This window comes from Wyeomyia smithii, chromosome 3 (assembly GCF_029784165.1).
Source record: "Wyeomyia smithii strain HCP4-BCI-WySm-NY-G18 chromosome 3, ASM2978416v1, whole genome shotgun sequence".
NCBI classification, from domain to species: Eukaryota; Metazoa; Arthropoda; class Insecta; order Diptera; family Culicidae; genus Wyeomyia; species Wyeomyia smithii.
This window is the reverse complement of record NC_073696.1, coordinates 175,437,390-175,461,709: the sequence shown is the minus strand read 5'-3', so window position 1 is coordinate 175,461,709 and position 24,320 is coordinate 175,437,390. Positions and strand designations below refer to the sequence as shown.

The window sequence follows — 24,320 nt, the reverse complement described above, 5'->3', positions numbered from 1 at the left end:
TAACGTTTAAAAAGCGAGAAAAGAAACATTTATTTCAAAAATGCTTAACATTCGAATGACAATGACACTGACGTGAGTAGGTGCCGTCAGTAGAACCATGCATCCTCTCCTATCGACTGTTAGATTAGGAACATTTCTAGTTGGGGTCTTGGGAGCCGAGATTTAGCAGCTTTGTAATCGTTTGACCGGCTTTGCTGAATAGACTTCTGAAGGAACGGATGTTCCTAGAACTGGCATGTATTTCATCGGTATTTTATAAAGTGTTGGAATCTGTCCTTGAATTCGGTTCCATACTATAATTGGGTCAGAATTTCTTGGTGCCAAATCGCCATGCAAATACTACCGTAACTCCCCGGGTAATCCAACCATATGGTTGATGTTTTTGTATCTTGATGCTTCTGGCATCACCAATTTCCTCATTTTTGGACAAAGTTAATCTATAATCGAACAATAATCGGGGTCAACTATTCGATTATTCAATAATCGAAAAGTCGGTTAACCGATTAAAAATTAATCGAATATTTCCGCAAATAATCGATTAACTCGATTAATCGAGAAGTAATCGGACATCACTAGGTAGGTCTACTAGATCATGATTCTCAAAGCAGTTTTTAAGTCGAATCGCGACAAATCGACTCTAGTGCTTGGGATCTTTTGTGCAACATGATTTGCCTCGAATACAATGGGCACACTAGCGACATTACTTATCTAGGGACTAAATAATCTTATTTTTTTAATTCACCGGCTTTCCAACAGCTGAGCGCTCGGTATAACGTTCGGTAATATAAACTACTACCGACCGATCAGTAATTGAATTGCTGTTGCTTTTTGTCATTATTACCGACCTAATTTGTGAAAACAGCGAATGCGGTTAGTTGCCAAAACCACCGATCAAATCTGTAAGTTGTGTAAGACAGTACCGAAAGATCTGTGATGTTTATTATTTGTTCACTTTTAATTATTTAAGAAAACCAGAAGTATGATGTAACGTAAATTTATATTAATATTTTTATTCAAATATTAATAAAAATTTTAGCTATTGAAAACTAAAAAAAAAATCAAAATCGACGTTCGCCGCACCGAATTTGTACGGGTGAAAATCAATTAAATGTTTTTTACTGCCGTGGACTGTGCATGAACTTCATGCCAGTTGTGCTCATAGTTTCAAAGCCGAGGATCTTCCGGATGTGTCCATTAACATGGCGGTGTAAACTATTTACGTAGCATGCAACATATGCTCGGAAGTAGAAGCACATAATGTGATGGTTTGATACCTAAAACATTTACAAATTTTATCATCATATACTTACGAAAAATTTGTTATATGCGATCATCTTCTTGCTGAAGTTGTTGGAAAACGTCCTCCATTTATTTTGGTAGGAACTTGAATGTTCCAACGGAACCGAGAATGTGACTTGACAACCAGAAGGAGAACAACGAATAGAGAAAATTTGACAGCTCTATAGTTGGTCCGGTAGTGTCTTGCCAATATTCGGTAAAAGTTGAATTTACCGAAAAGTTCAGCAGAAAGTATAGCAGTATTCAGTAAAATTATTTACTAAATACAGAAAATATATAAAGTTATATCAACTTTACAAACTACTCTGTATTTTCTCAAACTTACCGATCGAAATTGTAATAATAATTACCGAACATTTATTATCTGATTGAGTGTGTACCGATCGAAATTGTAATAAAAATTACCGAACTTTTATTATTCGATTGAGTGTGTGCTTACCCATTTTTGTACCCATATCCGGATTTAGGGGAAGGGGGGAGGGCGGGGGTGGAGGCATGGCCTTCGGGCCCCCACAGGTTTACCTTCAAACGGCCGAAACACAAACAGCCGAATCACAAACGGCCGAATTTCAAACGGTCGAAATAACAAACGGCCGAGTCACAAAAAGCCGAATCATTCGAAAGGCCGAAAAATCATTTAAAATTGATGATGATTTGAATAAAATCCGAATTTATGCACCTAGCGGTGAGACCCAGCCTTTCTCATTTGAATTTATTTTTTGTTGAATAGATTTACACGTAAATATCAATTTTCAGAAAAAAATAACACAAATTTTTAGTTTGGCACAACTTTGCTGAACATATAAAACATAACATTACACACATATGATAATAAATTAACACGTTCATGCAAAGATCAATACGATAAGCATGACATGTACAGTCGCCGTTCGATAACTGCAAGACTTTCAACTGCAACGCTTTTTAACTGCAAGACCGATAACTGCAACAACTGTGGTAATAGTAAAAAAAATTTAAAAAAAAATAACATGAGATAAAAATGTTTCAGATATATAGACTTAATAATACCTCACTTTTATGATTTTGAACGCACAACATTAAATCCGACATTTGTCAGTTAAATAAATAAATTAAATAAATAAATAAATATAAGACGCGATTTTTTTGATCGTGGTATAATCAAAACGTCATTGTACTCATTTATAGGTCGGTCTCGATTACATACAGACTCGATTACATATCATTTTAAATTCGATTATTTATAGCAGGATTTTTTCTTTAATTTAAATATGACTTATATAAAGCTGAAATGTTGTAAGGAAACGTCCATTAAAAGGTAATGCTTGAGGAGGAAAAGCTATCTGACAAAGCCCATGCGAAAGTTTTTGAGGATCTATACAAAAGAAGAAGGCTTCGGAAATAGTTATTTTTTTCTGCGTAATTAATGGACGTTCGTTCCCTAATTGATTCATAGAAATAAAGGAAATTTAAATAAGAAATTGAAAAAAAATAATGCAACACACTCGTGGCCTTCGGCCAATTCGATTGTACGGGGCGCATGCTGTCCTTACTCGCTACCGCTCGTATTACTCAAATCGGTTGTGTAGGTTCTGTGATATTGAAGCTTAGTGATTTTCACGAGCAATACCGGGAACGTTCAAATAGTACAATACCAAGTTTGAATTATGTTGCTGCCACATATATTGATCGATCAATCGATCGATCAATCATTTCTTTCCATAACTTTTGAACCACGTATCATTTTTTTATAAAACTTGTTACTCGCAAGTTTGAGAGACAGCCCGTAGTTATGATCAAGTAAGTCGTATAAACTTTGAGATAATAGACTGTCGTTGTTTCTTAAATTTAATACATAGCGGTTGAAATAAAAGTCCGATTTTATAATCAAATGAAATGGCAAACTATAGGGCAGCCAAACCTTTCATTTGACAATAAGATTGTTCAAATTAGTTCAGTCATCTTTGGGGAAACGAGTGAATTTGAAAAGTCATCAGAACACGTTTCTTTTTACAACTTTTCAACCAAGTGTGCAATCATTATTAAATTCATCAGTTGACCCTAAACTAGCCCGTTCATTTGATATCAACATTGTTCAAAGCGGTTATGTAGTTTCTGAGATTACGAAGTTTCGTGATTTTCACATTTGTATACATTACAGACAAAGTTGCAGTCTGATTAAAATGAAATTCAATAGGGTATTAAGAGGCAGCTAATTTTGTGAAAATCGGTTCAGCCATCTCTGAAAAAAGTGAGTGAGTTTAAATAGTCGTCGGAATGTTTTTTTTTCATAGCTGGATTTCACATTTTTAAACATAACAGACAAAGTGATAGTCCGATTACAAAAAAAAAAAACAATTGGGTCTTATGGGACAACTAGACCTTCCATATACCAGTGATTTTATGAAAATCGTTTCAGACATCTCATGAGGGAAACATGAGTGAGATAAAAAGAGTCTGCAGAGCAGGTTTCTGTTAATAACTTTTGAACCATATATGCAATCTCCATAAAATTCAAAAATTAAGAGTTTTTCAGGTAGCTCGTTCATTTAAAACCAATTTTGTTAAAATCGGTTGTGTAGTTTCTGAGATAATGATGTTTCGTGATTTTTACATTTTTAAACATAACCTCTAAACTAAAAATTCGATTACAATAAAATTCAATAAGATCTTATGGGAAGACTGGACCTTTCATTTGCAATTAATTTCATAAAAATCGGTCCAGTCATCTCTGAGAAACTGCAGTGAGATTGGGAGAGCGCGTCGAACTGAGTCGAGTGATATGAAACATTCGGCCCTTTTGAACACTTTTATAGGGAAACTGCTCCATTATTCATCTCATTAAGCCGATATTCACGAAGAATGCCCGGATTAAACACCAAATTTTCACGAAATCATTGAACAAATAAGCTAAATATGCTTACGTACTCTTATGGAATCGTTTAGCATTGTATAATTAGTAAAATTAGCTAGATTTATCCTGAATTTTGCCAAACAAACCATTTTTCACAACGCTTCCATATCCATCTCAAAACTTGAATTACTGCTCAATTATTCATCTAACGATGCTCTCATATTCATCACACGGTCATGAATGAATCACATTATAATGAATGAACGTAGCCGCAGCCCGTCGTAGTAGTTACCTAGATATCCGCTGCAGTTGTTTACGTGCGAAACTGGTAACCTAGGTAACCACAACAGTGCTGTAGATTCATGTCAATTATGTCGGAATAATTCAACATTTTCAGTATGATTTTTTCGTAATAACAGAAAGTGATTTGGCAACTTTTGATTTTCTTCAACGCAGTGAAAACAGATGAAAATACATACAGTTGAAATCTAAGAATTGTAGAAATTCATCTCATATATTTCTGCTAAATCAAGCTTGTTTTAGGAAATTTGAGGTGAACATTTAAAAGATTAAAGTATTCTTAGTGTATTGTTTAGTGATTAAAATAAAAAGTGGTCCGCTAGTGATGAAAAAAACTTTGGTTGGCTGCTGAACGAGTCCCGTTGTAGCCGTATAGAACGATGCGCGGATTTTGTTTTCTGAGGTTCGTTCGGGTTCAAGTTTTCGAGTGCAGATGTCCGACTATAATATCAAATTTAGTGCTTTTAAGTAAGTTTTTGAGGATTATACTTTATGAGGAATCTAAAAGGAACCAAGAAGAATCCATTCCATGGATTTGCAGATTGGTTTAATAAGAAAATATGCGTTTTTTCCTGTTTTCAATTGTGTTTTCATGTTGAATAAGATGAATATACGGGCTGAGATGAATAGGGGAAAGTAGGTAAAGACGGACACTGCGGGTAAGATGGACACTTTTAATATTTCACAAACTAGAATGTATTATGATAGTTGAGTGATGCGAATACCTTCTTTATAGTGTGTTAATGCTTTTGAGTTGCATTATCGGTTTTCAGCAAGCAAACTGTCAAATTTGTAAGTAAAACAAAGAATATTTTCGTGAAAGCGCAATTTGATGTAATTTTTATTCCACGGAAAATAGTGAAAAACTCGTGAAACTTACGTGTTTACATTTGTTCACAATAGTTAAGTGATTAATTAGTCTTTCCTCGGTTTTCTAGTGAAAATCCAGCAGATTTTCGATGTTCCGATGAAGAACTACGATCGATTGAAAAATTTACAACCAGGTCGGGCAAGACGGATACACTAAGGTAGGGAAAGATAGACACACGGATTTTCCAAGAATTTTCACATGTAGCATCTGTTGTGTACTACAGATGTTCACAAAGTACACCTGCGAGAGAAACCAGCAGATATTAATCACTTAGTAGTTAGAACAGGCCATATAGGCGGAGAATTTTCGCCTTCATCGAAACCCATCCTCTCAAACTGTTCACGTGATGTATAGATGGACTCTAATCACGTAGAGTAATGTATGGCCATCACTTAACACATAAATCAAAAGAATACTTAACGTACTACATCTTTTTTGTGAGTGTCCACCTTTACCTTCGTAGTGTCCATCTTACTCACCCCAAGTGTCCGTCTTTCCCAACCATGTCAAAAAACAACAATTTGTAGTCTTATTTTTGAAGACCCAAAACACGTGAAACTTGGAGGAAGTTCACTAATACCAAAAATGATTATGAAAACAAATGACTTTAAGTTTCAATTTGTATGACTACTGCGATCTAAATAGCAATACCTAAGTAATTATTTAGATTAAACCTTAGGGTGTCCGTCTTTACCTACTTTCCCCTAATGGAGCAGTTCCCCTACCTTTAGCCCTTTTTTCAGTGATTGCTATACCTTTCTAGGAGCAATGCAAAAAGGGCAAGGAATCTGAAGAATAGCAAAGCTTGACATTTCTGGTTACAATGATTTTCTATTGGGATGAAATAATCGATTATATATATTTTTGATAGTGAAACATTCGGATAAATAAGAAAAGCATTTCTTAAACCAATGGTAATTATATTCTGATAATTCCATAGAGTATCCCTCAATGTTACGTGATAGTGTTTTTTCTCTTTATTGATTTAAGTTTAATAATCTTCAACCTGAAAATATTAATAAAGCATGTAGCACCGATATAAACAATATTGTTTTTTAACTGTTCCTATTGCCACGTGTACGCGTGTATCTGTTTGTATGTAAATGTTTTTGTGGTACATATATACTGCCGGTACCCGCATAACTGTCCCATAATGAAAAACAACATGTTGAGAAAACGGCGATTGATTATTATCCGTGAATTTTCGGATTTCCAGCAATTACATCCAGAACCAACGACCATAACTGTTTCATGGCAGCACAAGTTTATCGTTGAGAACAAAAAACCATGGATGGAATTGGTTTTACGTTATATAACTTGAAAAAAAAAGAGTTAGTCTAGTTAATTAAATGACATACTTCTATATGCCTGAAATAATCCTATATACACTAATCTGGAGCAAAATTATATGTTTGCACTTTGCACCACTATGCAGTGGGACTGTAATGCGGGTATTTCCAATATGGGACAAAAACAACTTAATATTTTTTCCATGCTTTTCCATACAAAAGTATCAATTTTAATTTTTTTACAGAAAATATGATAACAGTTAAGTCGATTCCCGATGATAACTCAAAAGTGACCGAAATCAGTATGGGACAGTTATGCCGGTACCGGCATATAGATGTGTTTGATAACATCTGAGACATTTCCATTGTTGGGTTTTTACTCATTATTTCGAATTTAATTCGATTTGAAATTCCTGCTCGTTAGTTATTGTTTCAGGTTGTGTTAATTTCACTTATTTTTTGGTTTACTTGTTAATTTTCTGGCGTTTATCAGACGTTTGCAGAAATCAAAGTACATGCAATATAACCAGTCACTTATCTATATTTATCCATGATCACTGGATGCAGTAGAATGATAGACTGATATCAGAGAGTGTAATAAGTCATTTGAGTCAGTCACATAGGACGGTTTAATTTCTTGTTGTTATTTTCGAGTATATTTTTTTGGCCGTTTTCCCATATTTGTGTAAACTACTGCAATCAGCACATATCGTTGTAAATATAAAAAAAAGAACAATTTCTGTGACTAAGTAAAAAGTGCGTTTTGGGTTAAACCTTTTTTGCATGATATACTGCAATATAAAAGCCTCAAACAAGTTGATCCTCGTCACGTACGTTCGACTAGTTTCGTTATTGTTGACCAGGCGCGCTTTATATTTGCATTGCACGCGTAAGCAAGCATAGCATCAACAACAATCAAGAGTTTTTTTTTTGACTGACTAGAACTTTGTTTAAATCCTAACGATGATGATGAGAAAACTATGCATACATTTTGTGAAGTAAGCGCTCCATATACAGCAATGGCAATTTATTGTTCTGACTTAGATTTTTACAGCAGCGATAAGCATCTATCTGAATCCTGCAGGCTCAATAGATCATGTTTTTAATGACCTCTATGTATGTAGATAGGATTTGTTGAACTTTTTTCTCGTTACAGAAATAGCGTGTTTCTTGGTTCACCTTCACCTGTATCCAATATAAAATACGTGACAAATGGAATTTTAAATAGCATAAGCCTGTCTATTTGTTCTATTCCTTGAAATGCCGCTTCGATTGAAATTCTCTTCTGTACTTTTCTCTATCAAGTTCTCTCTATCAATCAATAGGTTGAAGGTGTATGAGGATTACACGTTAAAATATTGAGTTTTTCCACCTGACACCAAATGAATATGGATTATGAAATTAGCCCTCCTTTAATTTCATTAGCTTTTCCATCGTTTGTAATCGGTTCTCGGTACTCAACTCAACGAGATTCCCAGGATTGTTCAAAATAAAGGCATAAAAACATTTGATCTTTCTAATTCAAAAATCAGTCGAGACGTTTTCTATCTAATATTTTATTATATTTGAAAATCAAACAGAAAATTGCCGCGATAATTTGCACTTGAAGTGGGCAGAAAAAAATGTCAACAAAAAGAGAAACATACTACCCATTTTCTATGCTGTGAGCTTATAATCCTGTTTGTTCTAATGTTGACTGCAATGGCTGCAGGTATACTCTCGTGCAATTTTCTGAGTTTTTGTATATTCGCCTTCGCCATTACTCAATGATTCCAAACGTGAAGTGGATGCAAAAAAGCAAAGCCTTGGTGCTACATTCCGAATCGGAACTTGACCTTCTGTTTATTTATACACAGACTTCGCAGCCGACTATTTAGTGTACATGACAATTGCGGGGCTAGTGCTACGATCCTACTGACACTAACAGTCTCTCCCGAGACGAGACTCGAACCTACGACGACTGGCTTGTTAGGCCAGCATCGTACCTCGAGACCATCTGGGAGAGGAAGTGGATGCATTTTGCAATTTTTTTAACATTCTTCGTCGTTAAGATAACGTTGGCCATTATACAATTTTGAACATCAAATTTATCTAAATTATTCTTAAGGGTCATCCACAAATTTCGTAAGAGCTTTTTTTGGAATTTTCAACCCCCCTTCCCCATAAAAAGGCATCGTAAGATTTATAATAACTCCCTAGTAAGATTTTTTTTCTGATTGAGAAACTGTAGATTGTTTCGAAATCATGCTATGTATTAAAAAAAAAACAAATTAACTTCTTATTGAGTGTCTTAGTAGAATGGAGTAAAATATTAAGAACAGACAGTATTTCCATTTAATTCTACTATAAAAAATCGAGTACCGCTAAAATCGTCCGCAGCGACGTGTTTAGGTTATTACTTATAATCATCATCAATGCCGCGGGCCGGACTTAATTATCTATACCTCAACGTGCATCTGTGCAAACGACGCTAACTTCACTTTTCATTTTTGATGTTTGTCAGTTATTTTTCAATATTTTTAAAAACTAAACCAAACATCTTGGAGGCTACCTATACTGTAGTAATAGGATTGTTCAGTAAAATGTCATGAGTGTTATGTATTAATTTATTTCGAATAAATTTCAATAACATATCGTCCAAACACTCCTTTTTGAGCCACTTCAAAGACTCTCTGAGCAAAAGCTATTTCAGAGGTAACAGTTGCAAACAAAAATGCGCGTGTCCCGTAAGTAAGTTAATTAAAATCGTTAGGTACTAAAACAATAGCTTTTCGGGCAATATAGCAGGTTACTTCAAAGTTTTTAAAGTTCCAAATTTACAGCGAAACAGCTAAAATGTGAGTAGAAAATATGTTTCACCAAATAACGGAGAATAAAATTTTTTTTTAGCTTGACGATATTAGGTGAAATAATTGCAGATTACGCGATTCACCCAAAACCCGAAAAACTGGCATGGTTGACAACTAATTTAGGTTTAAATCTCTAGTCTTAACGAAATTCAAATCCGTGATTATCAATACAATTGTTTTCAGCTAACGTTTTCTATCTTCCATGGCAATGAATAAGGCTTCAAAATTAATGCCGTAAAAAGATATCTCCATTTAAAAGTCGATAATACTCCAGCTTTTGCGTGCCACCTGCTGATTCAGTGATAATTTATTCCTTCGAAATAATTGGTAACTTGTCGATTTTCCGTGTCCGTTATGGGGATGGTCTCTTTTGCGCACTGCAGTCGATGTTGGTCTCCAGGGACAAGCGTTAACTGTTGGAGTTCAATCTGAAAGTTCACGATATATGAGAGAAAGAAACAGTGCATGTGTTATGAAGCGATCGTAACAATAGGGATAAATTGCATTCACTAACATCACGTCCAGCTTCAATCACAGGATACTGCGGCAGTTCAAAAGCTCCCCTCGAGAGGACGAACGAGTTAGCCCACAGACAATCGATGAACACGGTTATGTAGCTGCCGTTTCTTCCACTGCAATCATAAATTAGCAATTATGAAAAGGCTCCAGCAATAGACCATTAAGCACTGAATTATTAGGTTTAGGCAAGCGAACATCGAAACTATAGATCAGTGTTTGGATCAGACTTGGGAATAAGGGTAGCATAACATGTATACACAATATAAGGCAAACTAAAGTTACATACCTAAACGCTATCCAGTGCCATTTGCCGTCCAATAAATTTCGTTTCACCGGAAGCATCTCCGAAAGGCCAAACTTTTCCTGAATTATTTTCAAGCCACCATGACCATCGTTTACGAAATTAATCGACAAACTTGAGCTAGCATCCAATTGCGAACGAACCGATAGGATATTGTTGTTAGCTAAATAGCCACCCGCATGCGATTCTGAACGATGAGGTTTCTGGAAATAAAAGTATATAGCAAATGACCTCTTTGTAAAACATTTATTCTGGTGAAAGCTCAACAACAATAATGATGTGTGATAAGTTGGATTGCACAGTTATACATATCTACGAACTATGTCCGCTTTAAAATAGACTAAATAATAGACTATCAAAACATTTTATTTTTGAATTTTTGTCAATAACAACTGTTCATTGTTTTGAATTAAAATTAATTTTTGATACATTTTAAAAACGATTTCTTTTTTATTAATTGATTTATTTAAGCCCATTTTACTAGTTTTTCATGTTGCGCTATTGAAACCATGCAAATCGTTACGATTGCCTATAATTTCATACAAATTGGTCGAATGCACTTTCACGATGGTACTGTTACCAGTACCAGACTTTTTTCCTTCAAGACATCATGTTAAAGGCTCTTTAATAGAAAACAAAACCACACAAAAAAAATCTCGAGGCCAATGACCAACACGTGGTTAAGCCCTGGTTAAAAAATAACTAAATAAATAAATAAATAAATAATACCAAAAATTTACTTTCTGCGACGCACAGTGGCTTAAAATAGCAATGTCGTGAACTTAATTCTGTAGCATCTAAAGGCTTACTTTAGGGCCATACTGCCTCCGTACAAATCATTTGTATTGCAATTGTGCACATTATGGTACTGTGTAACCCTTTCCGACCGGGCCCATATAAGTGCGTATAGGTAGAAGGTGACTAATCTTCTTCTCTCTCGTTTTTTGAGCGTCTTTTTCATTGTTTTATTGTTAACAACATGATATGGCAGCTGCTACGAAAAATGAAAAACCGGAGCAAGCAAGTGTTTTTATATAGGAATTGCTTCGATTTAGGTTTTGTTATCTGTCATTTTTTACCTACATAATTGTGTGGCCTCGGTCGGAAATGGGTAACGCAGTCACACTGGCTGCTATCTACGAAAAAAAAAAAATTGCAACTTTTTTATTTGTGCATTAATCTGAAAGTTGTCTTCAGCAAAGTTGTAGATAATCTTCTTACAAACGACTTCGTTTGAAATATTTTTCCTCTTTGTACAACTATGGGTTTTGAAAAATATAAAGTTTTGTATGACAATGTACGTAAATTTGGTTTTTGGCTTCTAACTTTTTTGTATGATGTTTTTTTTTTTTTCAAAATACAATATTCTAGAGAATGTTGGAGCTTTCCATGTTTTAAAAAATATATAAAGATAGTCTTGCAGCTATGCAGCTCCCTCGGTATAATGGATAACGATAATGATAACATAAATCGAATATACGAGTGTGAATATATCGCATGGTGGGTCTAAATAATAAATGATCAGCACTCCATAAGTTAATAAAGTTATACTCACCCTAGATCGCAAGTTTAGAAACAGCGTAAAATTTTGATCAATTTGATTGAACTGGAAATTTAACCGATTCTCCCAAAGCTCTCCGACCGCAGACCGTTGGTTGATGGTGGCCGAGAGTAAATCGATTGCACCTGGAAGAATACCAGTAATTTAAAATGTTCTTAAACATTGGCTGAGGGTAGTTTTTATACGTGACATTCTTATGCTTAAGCGATTTTGGGGTATTTTTCTATGGAAAAAAATTGATAACCCATCAAATCAACATGCTGACATATTATTGAAAACAATTCATATTTTTAGCAACTTTTAATGCAAGAACTTTTCCGAAACTAGTTCGCACCGCGTTTGACAACAAATTGGAAATGAAGCAAATGTCAAACGACTCAACGAGCAAATCTAATATCGAATTTCTTTATCCCCAGTGCCAACCCCAGTTGCAACCTTACTACCCTTCTTTATTCGTTTGGCTTTGACCCAGTATAGACCTGGTATCTCCTCCGAAGCACAGTTTTAGCACTACAACGCATGGGTTTAATTCGTAAGCAACTATCTGGCATTTCTTTCTTACTTGCATAGTTAAGCTTTTCTTTATTCCTGGGTAGGTTGGCACCAAAGATGACTAGAACAAGATACCTGACTCTTACAGAATTCATCGGACATGATTGTCGCTGCGCGTGAGCAAAAGTCGAACTAATTCATACACTGTTTATATGATGTATACTAAACGTCAAAATCAACTGACGACAAGGCTAAGACATAACTGCTGAAAGGTGAAACATTTTTTTCGGTATCCATGTGGACGATTGTACGGTGCTGCCATCCGAAAAATGATAATAATGTGTACGAATGTTTAGTTTTCAAACATGAAGCTTTCCGGAAGAATCAAGAATTATCGGCACGTCATTTAAAATTAAGCGTACCATCAGAAGTTCCTGATAACCGCTATGAGCACGCTCTACAGTCAAGTTTTTCACTCTTGCCGAGGGATATATAGCAAAAATCTGGTGCCCCAGTGAACCTGACTATATGCCCAATGGTTCTGAAACCTGGCTTGCGACATATCAAACTTCAAGTTTCAGTAGAATGGGACCTGAAAATAAATATAACTCCTCAATATAAACCCCCACTCTGACAGTCAATTTCACACTTTTCTTTTCGTACTTTGAAGTGCAAAAAATATGACAATAGCATAAAGCGCAAAAATGACAATATCATTAATCTTCATGTTATCTTAAGGTGAAACGGGATTGTGGTCTTTTTCTATACAATTTTGAGGTTAGAGTTTTTTTTTTCTTTGGTAGTTTGAGCGCAAAAAAATCGGCTTCCACTAAATAAACAGCACTTATATTGATACTCCAGGCATGCAACAGTTGTGAAAACAATTAATAAAAGTTTCATGTACGTAGTCTTCATAAATCAAGAGAAAATTAGATTGCAAAATTCGAGTTGATCGCGACCACGTCCCGTTTCACCTTAAGCGTCGAGCTGACCAAACTGCTACACCTTTTTCATATACAATCTTGAACAGCTCAACAATCGATGATGGACTATGCACGATAAATCGGTTTTGCTCATAGTGACAATTTTATGACAATTTAAGTCATCAGATGGCAGCACTAACCGTCGGAAGACGGTCGTGTTCAAAATGTATGGAAAATATGGAAGTGAGATATCTTGTTCAGGTTATCTTTGTTGGCACTGATTCAGTGGAATAAGGAAACTCGCTATTAGTCAGCTTCTTCTCTTTACCGGTATGGGGGGCGTCATTGGCTTTATTTTAATGCAATGAAACTCAATACGACTCACAGATTTTTTGTTGGAATTTTTAACCGCTGACAGGTGCCGGAAGGGATTAAACCTAAACGTGTTACGTGAACCATGCGGTGCTGACCCTATCGTTATTGACAATCCCAACCGATCAGTTCAAGAAAAATATTGCACAGATTTTAGGAACCTAATATGTAAGTCGAAATATTTCCAAGTTGAATCCGACATAGTAGAACAATGATTGTTCGAGTTGGAGCACAAAACATCACCTCCCATATGCGTCTGTCCATGACAGTCATTAGGAAGCACCAAACAAATAGTCTCCTAGTTCTTTACAAATAAAAGCAAACGCACTGTAGAGCGCGGTCTTGAGCCTAAAGAAGTGCATTAAACCTCACCTGTGCACTCAAACATGTTGCAATTCCTTTGTTCGATATTATATCCCTCGCAGTCGGAATCTGTGGCTGCGGTACTAATGCGGCTTTCGCCGTTTATGCTTGGGGCCGGTAGAAAGCCAAACGGTTGGAAGTCCCCGGGAACGCGGGATTCATTGTGTTGATTTGTTCGTTGTAGAAAAATACCTCGATTTTGTCTACTGGAGAAGGCAGCAGTAGGATTCTGAATGTTCCTTTCACCGCTATTTGCATTAGTACTTTCATTAAAACGCCTCTCAATTGCAGAGTGAAGATCTGTCGTTGACGTTGAAGTACCCTCCTCCTCTGTGAGTTCATCGTTCCTGTAGCCCTGCTCTAGCTGCAGGTTGCTACCATCGAATGGCATCACGGATTTACTGAGTTTCCTTTCCATCGCTTTGTCACCCACCTCTGGCACCGTAGGCGATTTCAACAACGGAGATTTAAATGATGACGAGGGATTTACATTTTCATTATTCATTAAACCATCCTTCTCGGGATGCTCAATGTTTACATACGGCTTGCGCTGCAGCCGTGTTGCTTGCGCCGATGGCAACGCTTCGTCTCCGCTAGGCGTTGTGTTTCCCGGCTCCAGTCTCCTCAAACAATGCCGAAATCGCTGTTGTACACCTTTGCCACAGGACACACTGCACGGCGTATATTCGCCCCAAACGCTCCAGCCTGAAGGGAGTGGGAAAACAAAGAAAAACAAAAAATGATCGGAACTGTGGTAGTGGCAAAATCGCATGCACCGCTTCGAGGTATTGTAATATGTAAGAATACTTGGAATAAACTGGTCTGGTGCTGCTAGTGGGGTTCAATGGCTCCGAAGATCGAATCAAATTTTCTAAAGAAACTGTTTCACTTTCATTTCCGGCACGCACAGTGAGAAAACATAAACGGTGATTGTACAAAAGATGTGTTGTGTATATTTTATAAACGTTATTTTAATTTACTAAACAGAATCTGATGGGAAATGCGATGCTGAATATTAAATATAACACATTTTAAAGGGGGACGCTGTTTGAAAGTTTATTTTTCACTGTCTTGCCAATAAAGCATGTGGTTTGAGGGGTGTGAAGTATTTATTGACTTGTATGGGATGATCGAATTAGCATATAGTTTTACCTAAACATGCAGTATAAGGCGATAATACTGTGTGCATACCCAGTGACCGCCACAAAGAACTTTCCAGTGTTGGGTGCCACAGCTGCAAACCACTGAAGAGATCTACTTGCAGATTGTTTCTATCATCCAGCGTTCCAAAGATGATTAACTGGGTTGGCAGCACCTCGCTGAATATGCTGGAAACTGAGAACTGCTGTCGGGTGATATTTTCCGCATTATTCTCATTGCTGTGATGTTGGTAACTGGTGTCGTTGTTGGTGCTCTTACTGCTATCATTATTGTCTAGCGTCGTTCCGCCAGTGCCGGTGCTACGAATCTCAAGCTTCCGCACTTGTATATTATTATTTATGTTGCTACTCCTATTGCACTTAGGTTTATGTGTACAACTTCTATACTTATTGTTCTGGCTTGCTGTGGAACTTGCCAAGCTCGGCAACTCGTTCCGATTTTCATTCGGCGCCGATGTACGCGAGCTCAGTCTCATTCGCTTATTGGCGATACTGAAAACAGTACAGAAAAATTATAAATGTGAATAGTTAAAATCGATATCAAACAAGTTGCACATAGCCGTTCATGTCACATTCCTTTTTAATAGAAATGTTAAAACTTTTGAGATACAAATTTCAATGGTGTAGAATAACGAACAAATATCAAAATAAATATTGCTTTGCATTCGCCATCGTAAGAAGTACGATAATTGGATGTATACGCGTAAAAATGATTTTCTAAAATTTTTTTTATAATTTCATGCAGTATCAAAATCAAATTTTAGGAAAATATCAAATACTAATAAAATATTATTTTCAACATTTTGTTTCTGTGTCAAGTTGAATGTATTGTTTTATATACACTTTCACTTCTTTTTTCAAGTATGCTTAAATCTGAGTGATACCTGATTACGTTTCTAGTTTTATTTCATTAAACTTAATACGAACCAGTGCGAGAGACAAATTTGATTAAATTTATTATTGAGTGGTGCACTCTCTCCACCCACTCGATACCGCGTGACTCTGACAGTGAGGAGTATTGTTCCAAAATCGTTTTCGTTTACTCACCCATCTCCCTCCCGCTTTTATCGACAATTGCGTCTGTTCGTCGTTGTCCTATTCAGAGAGGGCGTTGATCGATTCGATGTAAAGTGCAAACAGAAGGATAACTAGTGGAATCGATGCGGACGATTAAATTTCAACCAGTTGTTGGGGGGAATACCATATAATAAATTGTGGCCATTGAATCGAAGTCAAACAGAATCGTCACAAATTGAGCCATTGTTGCTTTTCCCATTTCTATTACAATGCCAAAATCCGTGCATGAATACTTATGGTTCTGGAAGATGTTTCTTTTTCCATTTAAAGAATTCGAGGCTCTATCCCTATCCTCCCTCAAGGCTCAACAGCATAGCTTAAAATATTAAAAAGCAGTAATATTATTTTGTGTGTGGTTATGAAATATTTGTCATTAATATTATGAACAAGTTTCCATCTTAGCACGGTTATTCTTTACGGTATTCCATTTCGAAATCGTTGAAAACATCAGTATCAGTATTTGTCAGTGTATGTTTAAAAATAGATTCTATTTTTGAAGGTCCGGGTGGTTCAACAAGAAAATATATCGATAGGGTAGATCTAGTATAAAAAAATTAAGATAATGACATAATTTTTCGAAAAGTCTCTACAGTGATGCATTCACTTTTACACCAGAATCGTTATTACACTTTAATTACACCAGAAATCGTTACTGACATTCGAATTACATTTAAAAAATACGAATTTTAAAAGTTTGTTCTTCCAAGATAATTGAAACTATTTTGTCTCTATTCTGCGACAAGTTTTAAATGTTGAAATTTTACATGACTGAATATTAAACAATTTTATTCGCAGATTCAATTCAACAATAAATAGAATAATTTTAACAATAAATAAGTAAACGAATTATTTGAAAAATATGGTAATTTTTTTTTCAAAGCGTATTTTTGCAAGTATAGAAATAAATATTCTGCTTTTCTTCCATGAATAACGTTTTAGCAGAAATCAAAGTATTTGAGATACCATTTTTCGAATTTTACATCTTTTGAAGCATATACGCTCCATATAACATAACACTTTGGTCAAAGTGGTCCAATTACCAGTTAAAGAATTATGTGTCTTCATAAAAAAATATAGACAAAGTTTCGTCAAAATCAATAGCTCTATGTTATTTTCACCCTCGTTTTTTAACACCTGACAAAATAATAATTGCTTTACAGTGTCCAACTTTCTAAGAATGCATCCGAGTAAATTGAATGATTTAGATTTTTTTTTATTAGATGCGCAACTACGTTTAAACCTCTGGTTGAACTTCTTTTTCTCCCTTGGACCACACAGATTATCGCTGGGATGAGTCGATGAGACCATCTACGTTTGGTAGAATTGGACAAACCCTGCTGCCACCTGGCCATCGAAGTTGACCTTCTGGTGTTACGTATACCTCTTGTATCACGTTGGTCGAAGCACTCTACACCTTTTTGGATGATTTTTTTAGTTTGTATGGACCCCACTGTTTTTTGTAGTTTTTTTTATCTTTTGTGACATTGTCCGGACGTTTTTGCTGTTCGCACATTTTTGTTTTTTTTACCCTTTTGAAGTGCTACTTATTGAGAAGTAACCTGCTCCGTGTTATAGTGCTTTTTGTCTTCTCCTTCAGAAACCTACTGCCTTCCTTATCGACCTTATCCTATCCTCCTGCAAGCTAACACTCTAACAGCGTATAACGTGCTATAGTCTATAATATGATCGAAGCTTTAGACCAGTGGTTATTAAGTCTGGAGGGAAGTTTTGTTTGTGTGGAAGAGCCTGAGAATAAACCCATAGGGGTAAGCGGGGTAAGACCGCCCCCTTAAGCAATTCTGTTTATAGAAAAAAAAGTTGCGGCTGCAATTTCATTTTTTCTTCGCTAAGAGGTTCTTCTATTCAATACCCGCATTTAAAAAATAAGAACTGAAATATTTTTGTTTATTTTCCAGCTTTTTTCAAATTTTAAAAATTCATTGAAAATGTGCAGATCTTTTCCATGCGGGGTAAGCCCGCCCACCAGCGGGGTAAGATCGCCCACCATTTTTTGAGGATAAACAATTTTTTCAGGGCCGAAACGGTTGATTCTATCGGTATAGTGTCTCTGACAAAGTTGTAGATGGAATTTTTTTTTTTTAATAAAATATACACTGTGAAAAATCTGAAAAAAAAATGTTTTCTAAGTTTTAACTTATTTTGTTTTCTGATTTTTCAAGTTCGAATCAATGTAGGGTAACTTTTTTGGTTTTCAAAATAAATAGATTTTTCAGAATTGGGGTTTTTCAAGATATTGAATTCATAATATACCTATCTTTAAGCTAAAAATTAAAACTCATTAAACCTATTTGTATGATTCTTTTGAAGACTTATTATGTATAGAAAAATACTAATAATTATTATTTCTTTTATTTATATTTTCAATTTTCTATGTTTTTTTTTTTGAAGAACAAAATTACCAACGACTTTATACACCAAATAAACCGCCAAAAAAAATTCTTCACAAAAATTGAGCTATTAATATTTCTATTATTCCATGATCCAACAACCATAAAATTTTAGCTTACCTTTTGTAGATTTTACAGGCAAAAACATGTTTTTTTCAAAAAAAATTGAAAAAAAAATATATTTTTAATTCTATTTCTATAATTTTTCTTTAAATTTTTTTAGAGTGTGAACCTTTTTCGAAAGTAAAAAACTACTATTTTCAATTCTGCCGGAGACGTCATACCTATCAAACACACCGTCCTGGCTCTAAAATTATTTTGGTTCATTAACACCATTTTCACACAGGTTTACTTTTTTCAAAAATAAGTCTTGTTAAAATAATATAACCAGAAAAGCTTAAACCAAATCGAAAATGGTCGATTAACATCGATGTCTTATGTGGCTTGAAATTGCTTTACTGATCCTGTAAATATTCCCTTTGTAGTGTCGAGGCATTTGGGTCTTGAAGTAAAACAACAAGCAGTTGGATTCGTGGCGGTTTTACCCCTTGTATAGTGGGCGACTTCACCCCCAGTGGAACATTTTCATATTTGACCGAAAAAGTAGTCAAAATTACAAGATTACTCACGGCCTTCGATATTTCCGAAAGAAGATAGATTCAGGCAAGCGATTAAACGTGTATTCACGAACAAAACAATAGATTTTTAGACTGAAAACCCTAAGTCCCGTTGCCGCAAAACAATAGCGCATTGGCTGGTTGCCAGCTGAAAGGTTGTTTTTGGTTATTTCTGCGACCGTTCGTGCACTATCAAAACAGAAAAACGTGCAAAATGTTATGTAGTTATACTGTAATAGACACGTTAAAGAAATTTTTCAATTATTTTATAACTTGGTAGTAAAACTACGGTGGGCGGTCTTACCCCGCAGGGCGGTCTTACTCTGTTTACCCCTACTTAAAGTCCTTTTGCCACCGAATGACTTGGTTCTGCTAAGATTCAAACGTATCCCCACTCGCTTGTCAAAGCGGACTCTGTAACCTTGCGGCTACGTAACTTCTTTGATGATGATGTTTATAGGCATCATGCCAGCCAGGGTGCATATAGCTTCGTAAGACATATCACAATATATATCGAATGCCTTTTTTTAAAGCTGGAGTGCTTGGCGATGAAGATAATAGTATTTACCGTGGGCCTACCTTTACGGAAGCCGAATTGGTTACTTGACAGACCAGTTTCACACGCGGTGGATCTCACAAGTCTGTTGAAGATTATTTTCTCAAGCACCTTGCGTCACCTTCACGCCTGCGGTTGTTTATCCTCTCGAAGCACCAGAAGAAAACATATTAGAAAATGTACAGCGGACATAGATCACATCAGCCGACCTTCAGCTTGGCATTTTTCAGGGCTTTGCTTCCCTCAGCTGATGGAAGCTCTATGATGGCAACATGTGTCCCAAAAAGGGCCTTTCCGGAAACGAATTACCTTCTTGGCCACCACTCCACACTCCTTTTCGAAAACTGGTGCAATGTCGCACCCTTCGGTGATTTCATCCAGGTTTTTAAGCTAGAGAGTAGTAGAGTAGTATTGCAAAAGTTCAAATCAATGGACATAATTCCCTAACAAAATAAAAGCTACAGAGTCACCTCTGGGGTGAGAGTCCGAGCTTGCACGTCCTTTCCTAACACTGCTAAAGCTACCTCTTTGTAGGTAGCTCACCTCACATCGTATCTCTGTGAAATTCTAGAATCATTTTGCATTTCGATGAATATTCCAAACATCCATTTTTTTAACTGGACATTCTGCCTGTCATGACCCTCAAGACCTCGGTATATTTAACTGCGCATCTTAGATCTCGCCATTTGTCAATAGATGGCGTAGGCAGCAAGTGCTGGTCGATTTTTACATACCTAAACTGGATGAATCAATCTAAGACATTTGGTTAACAAACCGTTTCGACACGGTAGTGTTCTTATTGTGGCATCATATACTTTTAGTTGTGTGAAATTGTCTGATTATGTACTAAATAATCGGCATTTGTGAGGAATGATACTATTCTCATTTCATTTAAAGAATACGACGGCTGAAGTGCATCAGGAGTTAAAAAAGTTTACGGAAATGCTGATCATATTGAAACAACGTGCGATGGTTGGTTCAATCGCTTTAAAGACTATTATTTCGAATGACGACTGTCCGCGTGAAAAAGGGCCAAAAACCTTTGCAGCCGCTCAATTGAAGAAATTGCTCGATGACGATCCATGCCAAATGCAGGAACAACTAGCATTTGGTTTGTCGGGAATATGTTCCGAAACTAAGGAATTACAAAAGTTACTTCCACAGGCCATTTTTATGGTTGTGGGTGTTATAGTAATATGCCTTCAACATGTTCGTTCCGGAGCAGATTGCACCGAGGCTTCTAGTGGTCATAGAAACAAATAAATAATACAACATCACACACCATCCAAAATGGGTATTTTCAGAATCTGGATGATATCTAGAGACCTAAACGACCCCCGACCAAGCTTAGGAGAATGACTGGAGAGCGACACTATACTGACGACTTTTTTCTCTTTTCAATCTAACAGCCTCATGCATGAGCTGTTCATGAGAGCTCACATACAGCTACAGCTTACACTAGGCAAAGAAACTGTCTTGTGTTGCGTACGACAGCTCATTCTTGCGCATGTATTTTGTTCTTTCGGACATGACAGCCTAGTTTGCTCAGTGTGACAGTCTGCTGATCGGCTGTGGCTGTCATCGACTCGCATTTTTTCGTTTCTCCTTTTTCACCGGCCGGTGGCATATTGAATACAAAGAAAACCGTTTTCATTGTTGGTATTATTCCCCACGTAAGAAAAAACGTGCTTCGCACCATCTCTCTTTTTTTTCTTTCATCGGCCTTACTGTCGTGTATCATAATCACCTGATATCCCGCTCGGATTCGTGCTGAAGGATGTCGGAAGATTATAGGCTGTCATTTACGACAGCTTGGGATAACCAACAGACAAAAGGAGATGAAAACTAACAGCCCGTATGGAGTTGCATGTGTGCTGTCGGACTGTTTACCGAACGTGTGGAGAACAGAGAGAGCTGTGCAATACATAGGAGCCGGATCAGTTAAAAATTTGCTGTCATTGTCTTGCAGTCATTTTCATAACACTGCCCCCGACACCATTTTGGGTTCCAAAGAGGCAAGTTCCGGTATCTGGAAAAAAATCAAAATTGACCGAATACCATCGAATATGCATATAACCGGAATCGGGATGATGCCCAGAGACCGATTTGTACACATCATGAAGTGTTAAAGAGCCCGACTTAACTTGAATCCTCTCAACCCATAATGAAATGATGATATGGTGCATGGGTTTCTGGGAGAAAACATACACATGACTAGACTTCATCAGCTCTGAGAAGCGATTCGCTCGTTGTCTTTGTTTCTCCATACGCCGGTCGTTAGGGGAAGAACGGATAGCAACAGAAGAATATCATGTCGTCTGAGCAGCAGCAGTGGTGCGGTGCGGTGAGAGGGAAAGTGTGAGGGGAGGGACTGGGGTGCACCAAGCCACCAACACCGATACTTTGTAATTGGCATTCATATCGCCGGATCAACACGGATTCTTTCCCGGGCGTTCTATTGACACGAATCTTGTTCAGTTTACGTCTTATTGCCTGAGGAACATTGAAAATGGTGATCAAATAGACACAACAACGGCACAACACAACATCTCTAACCTACAAGAGCATGTGTGCCAAATCGAAAATCACATTTCAAATAATACATTAAAATTGGAAATAGTTTTAAGCAATCATAAGTACTCATAAGTTTGGCGAAGTAAACGAATCCTATTTAGAATCGACCATTTGTGATTGTCCACTAGGGTGGGGAGTCGTTATATGGAAAAAATGAAACTTTATAGCAGAAAACCAGAACCAAGTTTATTTGTTCTATTTGGGGCCCCAAACAATTCTCAATATATCGGAAGTCGATTGGTTTTGTCTCCGCTTGGCGCATTGCATTTCAAATTTATATGGAGATTTGTATGAAAAAAAACAACTTTTATGCATTTTCCATTCTAAAGAGTTCAAAATGGTTCAAACCATAGGTTTCATAACTTCAAATGGTAGGTTTTTTCATGCCTAACAACTTGGCCGAAGACACTAAAGAGCTAGGGAGTCCCAAAAAAATACTAGAGCTGTTCAAAGTTGAGTATGTCGAAATTTATGTTGCAAATCTTTTTTTCTGCCAACACTGCCAGTGTACCGGCGTCAGTCAGATGTCCATCAGAAGTAACCTCTGAAACACGTTGTAGATTCTTCCTACGCCTAGAATATTGACCTAAATTTGTTTGCTTGATCCAGCTGAGTGTACAAACTTGTAATGACAGGTTACTTTTGATGAGAATCCTACTGACGCCGGTACATTGGTAATGTTGGCAGAAAACAAGATTTTCTGCATTTAAATCGACATACTCAACTTTGAACAGCTATAGCTTTTCTTAGGGACATTCTAGCTCTTCAGTGTCCTCTGCAAAGTTGTGAGGCATCTAAAATACTATACTTTAACATAATGCAGTGCATTATTGGAGCATTATTGAGCTCTCTAGAAAGGTAAATGCAAAAAAGTAGGTTTTTCCATATAAATGTTTATACAAATTTGAAATGCAATGCGCCAAGCAAAACCAATCGACTTCAGGTAAGTTTAGGGTTGTTTGGGGCCCCAAAAGGAACCAAAAAACTTGGTTCTGGAAAATCGATCACTTTTGCCCACCCCATTGTCCACACAAAATTAATAAGATAGTTAAATAAATTGATAGTACCAGCTATGGCAATACTCCATTTAAACTCCATAGGACATAGCTGGTTCATGCCATAACTGGTACTCTTCCACTATCATAAAAAATGTCGCCATATCTTCTCTCCGTTAGGTTGTATCCTTCACGTATATAAACAGTAATTTTCAATAACTCCAAACCATTGCAATCTCTAAACCAAACCAACACATTCCTTTTATTTTATTTCATTCTCGGATGTAAACCCATTTTGCTTGAATTTTGGAAAACATATTCTTGAAAACACTGCTACACAGCACAAAAGTAGAGCAATGAGAGTACAAGTAAAAAAAAATATTTTCTAATCTACTAAATTTTGCAAAAAAAAAAAAATAAGGTGAAAAACGAACGACTTCATACATACATACATACATATTTCATACAAAATCAAAACCTATAGTAATGTTGCAATTCAACTACGTTGTCATAAGTGTTAGCGACTTATTTTTTCTCTACGATTATTATTAAATAATCTAATTTGCTTATTGGCACACAAGAAAACATTTTTATTTTAACTGTTTTTCATACTTATTCAAATTATTTCCGAGTTAGTTAGACGGTTGGTAATTGAAGAAAAACAAACGAAACAAAAATGAGTTGAAAATTAAATTTTGTTCAAAATTACAAAACTTCAGTACATTTGATGAGCTGTACGATTAAAAGAAATTCACTTTATTAAAACCTATACTAAAAATAATCATTTTGGTTTACTCTGGACCCTTCAAAGCGTGTAATCGTGTGTGGTTCGCACCCACCACCTTCCTCAGCTCAGACGACGCTACTGAGTTGGACCAATTATCAAAGAATATCAAAATGGAATACTCTTCAAAAATTAATTTCATAAAATATATGTGCATATGCATTTTTCTTTCAGTGA

The 24,320-nt window shown here is 36.2% G+C and overlaps 1 protein-coding gene across 11 annotated transcripts in view; it reads right to left on the bottom strand.

Moving 5' to 3' along the window:
- Positions 1-6,202: 6,202 nt before the first annotated feature.
- Positions 6,203-24,320, bottom strand: part of LOC129727084 (uncharacterized) — a 37,448-nt gene continuing 19,330 nt past the window's right edge. For 10 of the 11 annotated variants that reach the window (XM_055684517.1, XM_055684518.1, XM_055684519.1 and 7 more), the window contains exons 3-8: positions 15,125-15,624; positions 13,982-14,677; positions 11,817-11,947; positions 10,247-10,464; positions 9,956-10,073; positions 6,203-9,869 (exon numbers count right to left, since the gene is read on the bottom strand). In XM_055684517.1, coding sequence (XP_055540492.1) covers positions 9,738-9,869; positions 9,956-10,073; positions 10,247-10,464; positions 11,817-11,947; positions 13,982-14,677; positions 15,125-15,624 — 1,795 coding nt within the window. In that variant the 3' untranslated portion in view covers positions 6,203-9,737. The remainder of the gene's footprint in view (positions 9,870-9,955; positions 10,074-10,246; positions 10,465-11,816; positions 11,948-13,981; positions 14,678-15,124; positions 15,625-24,320) is intronic. The other variant, XM_055684527.1, reaches the window with a different exon arrangement.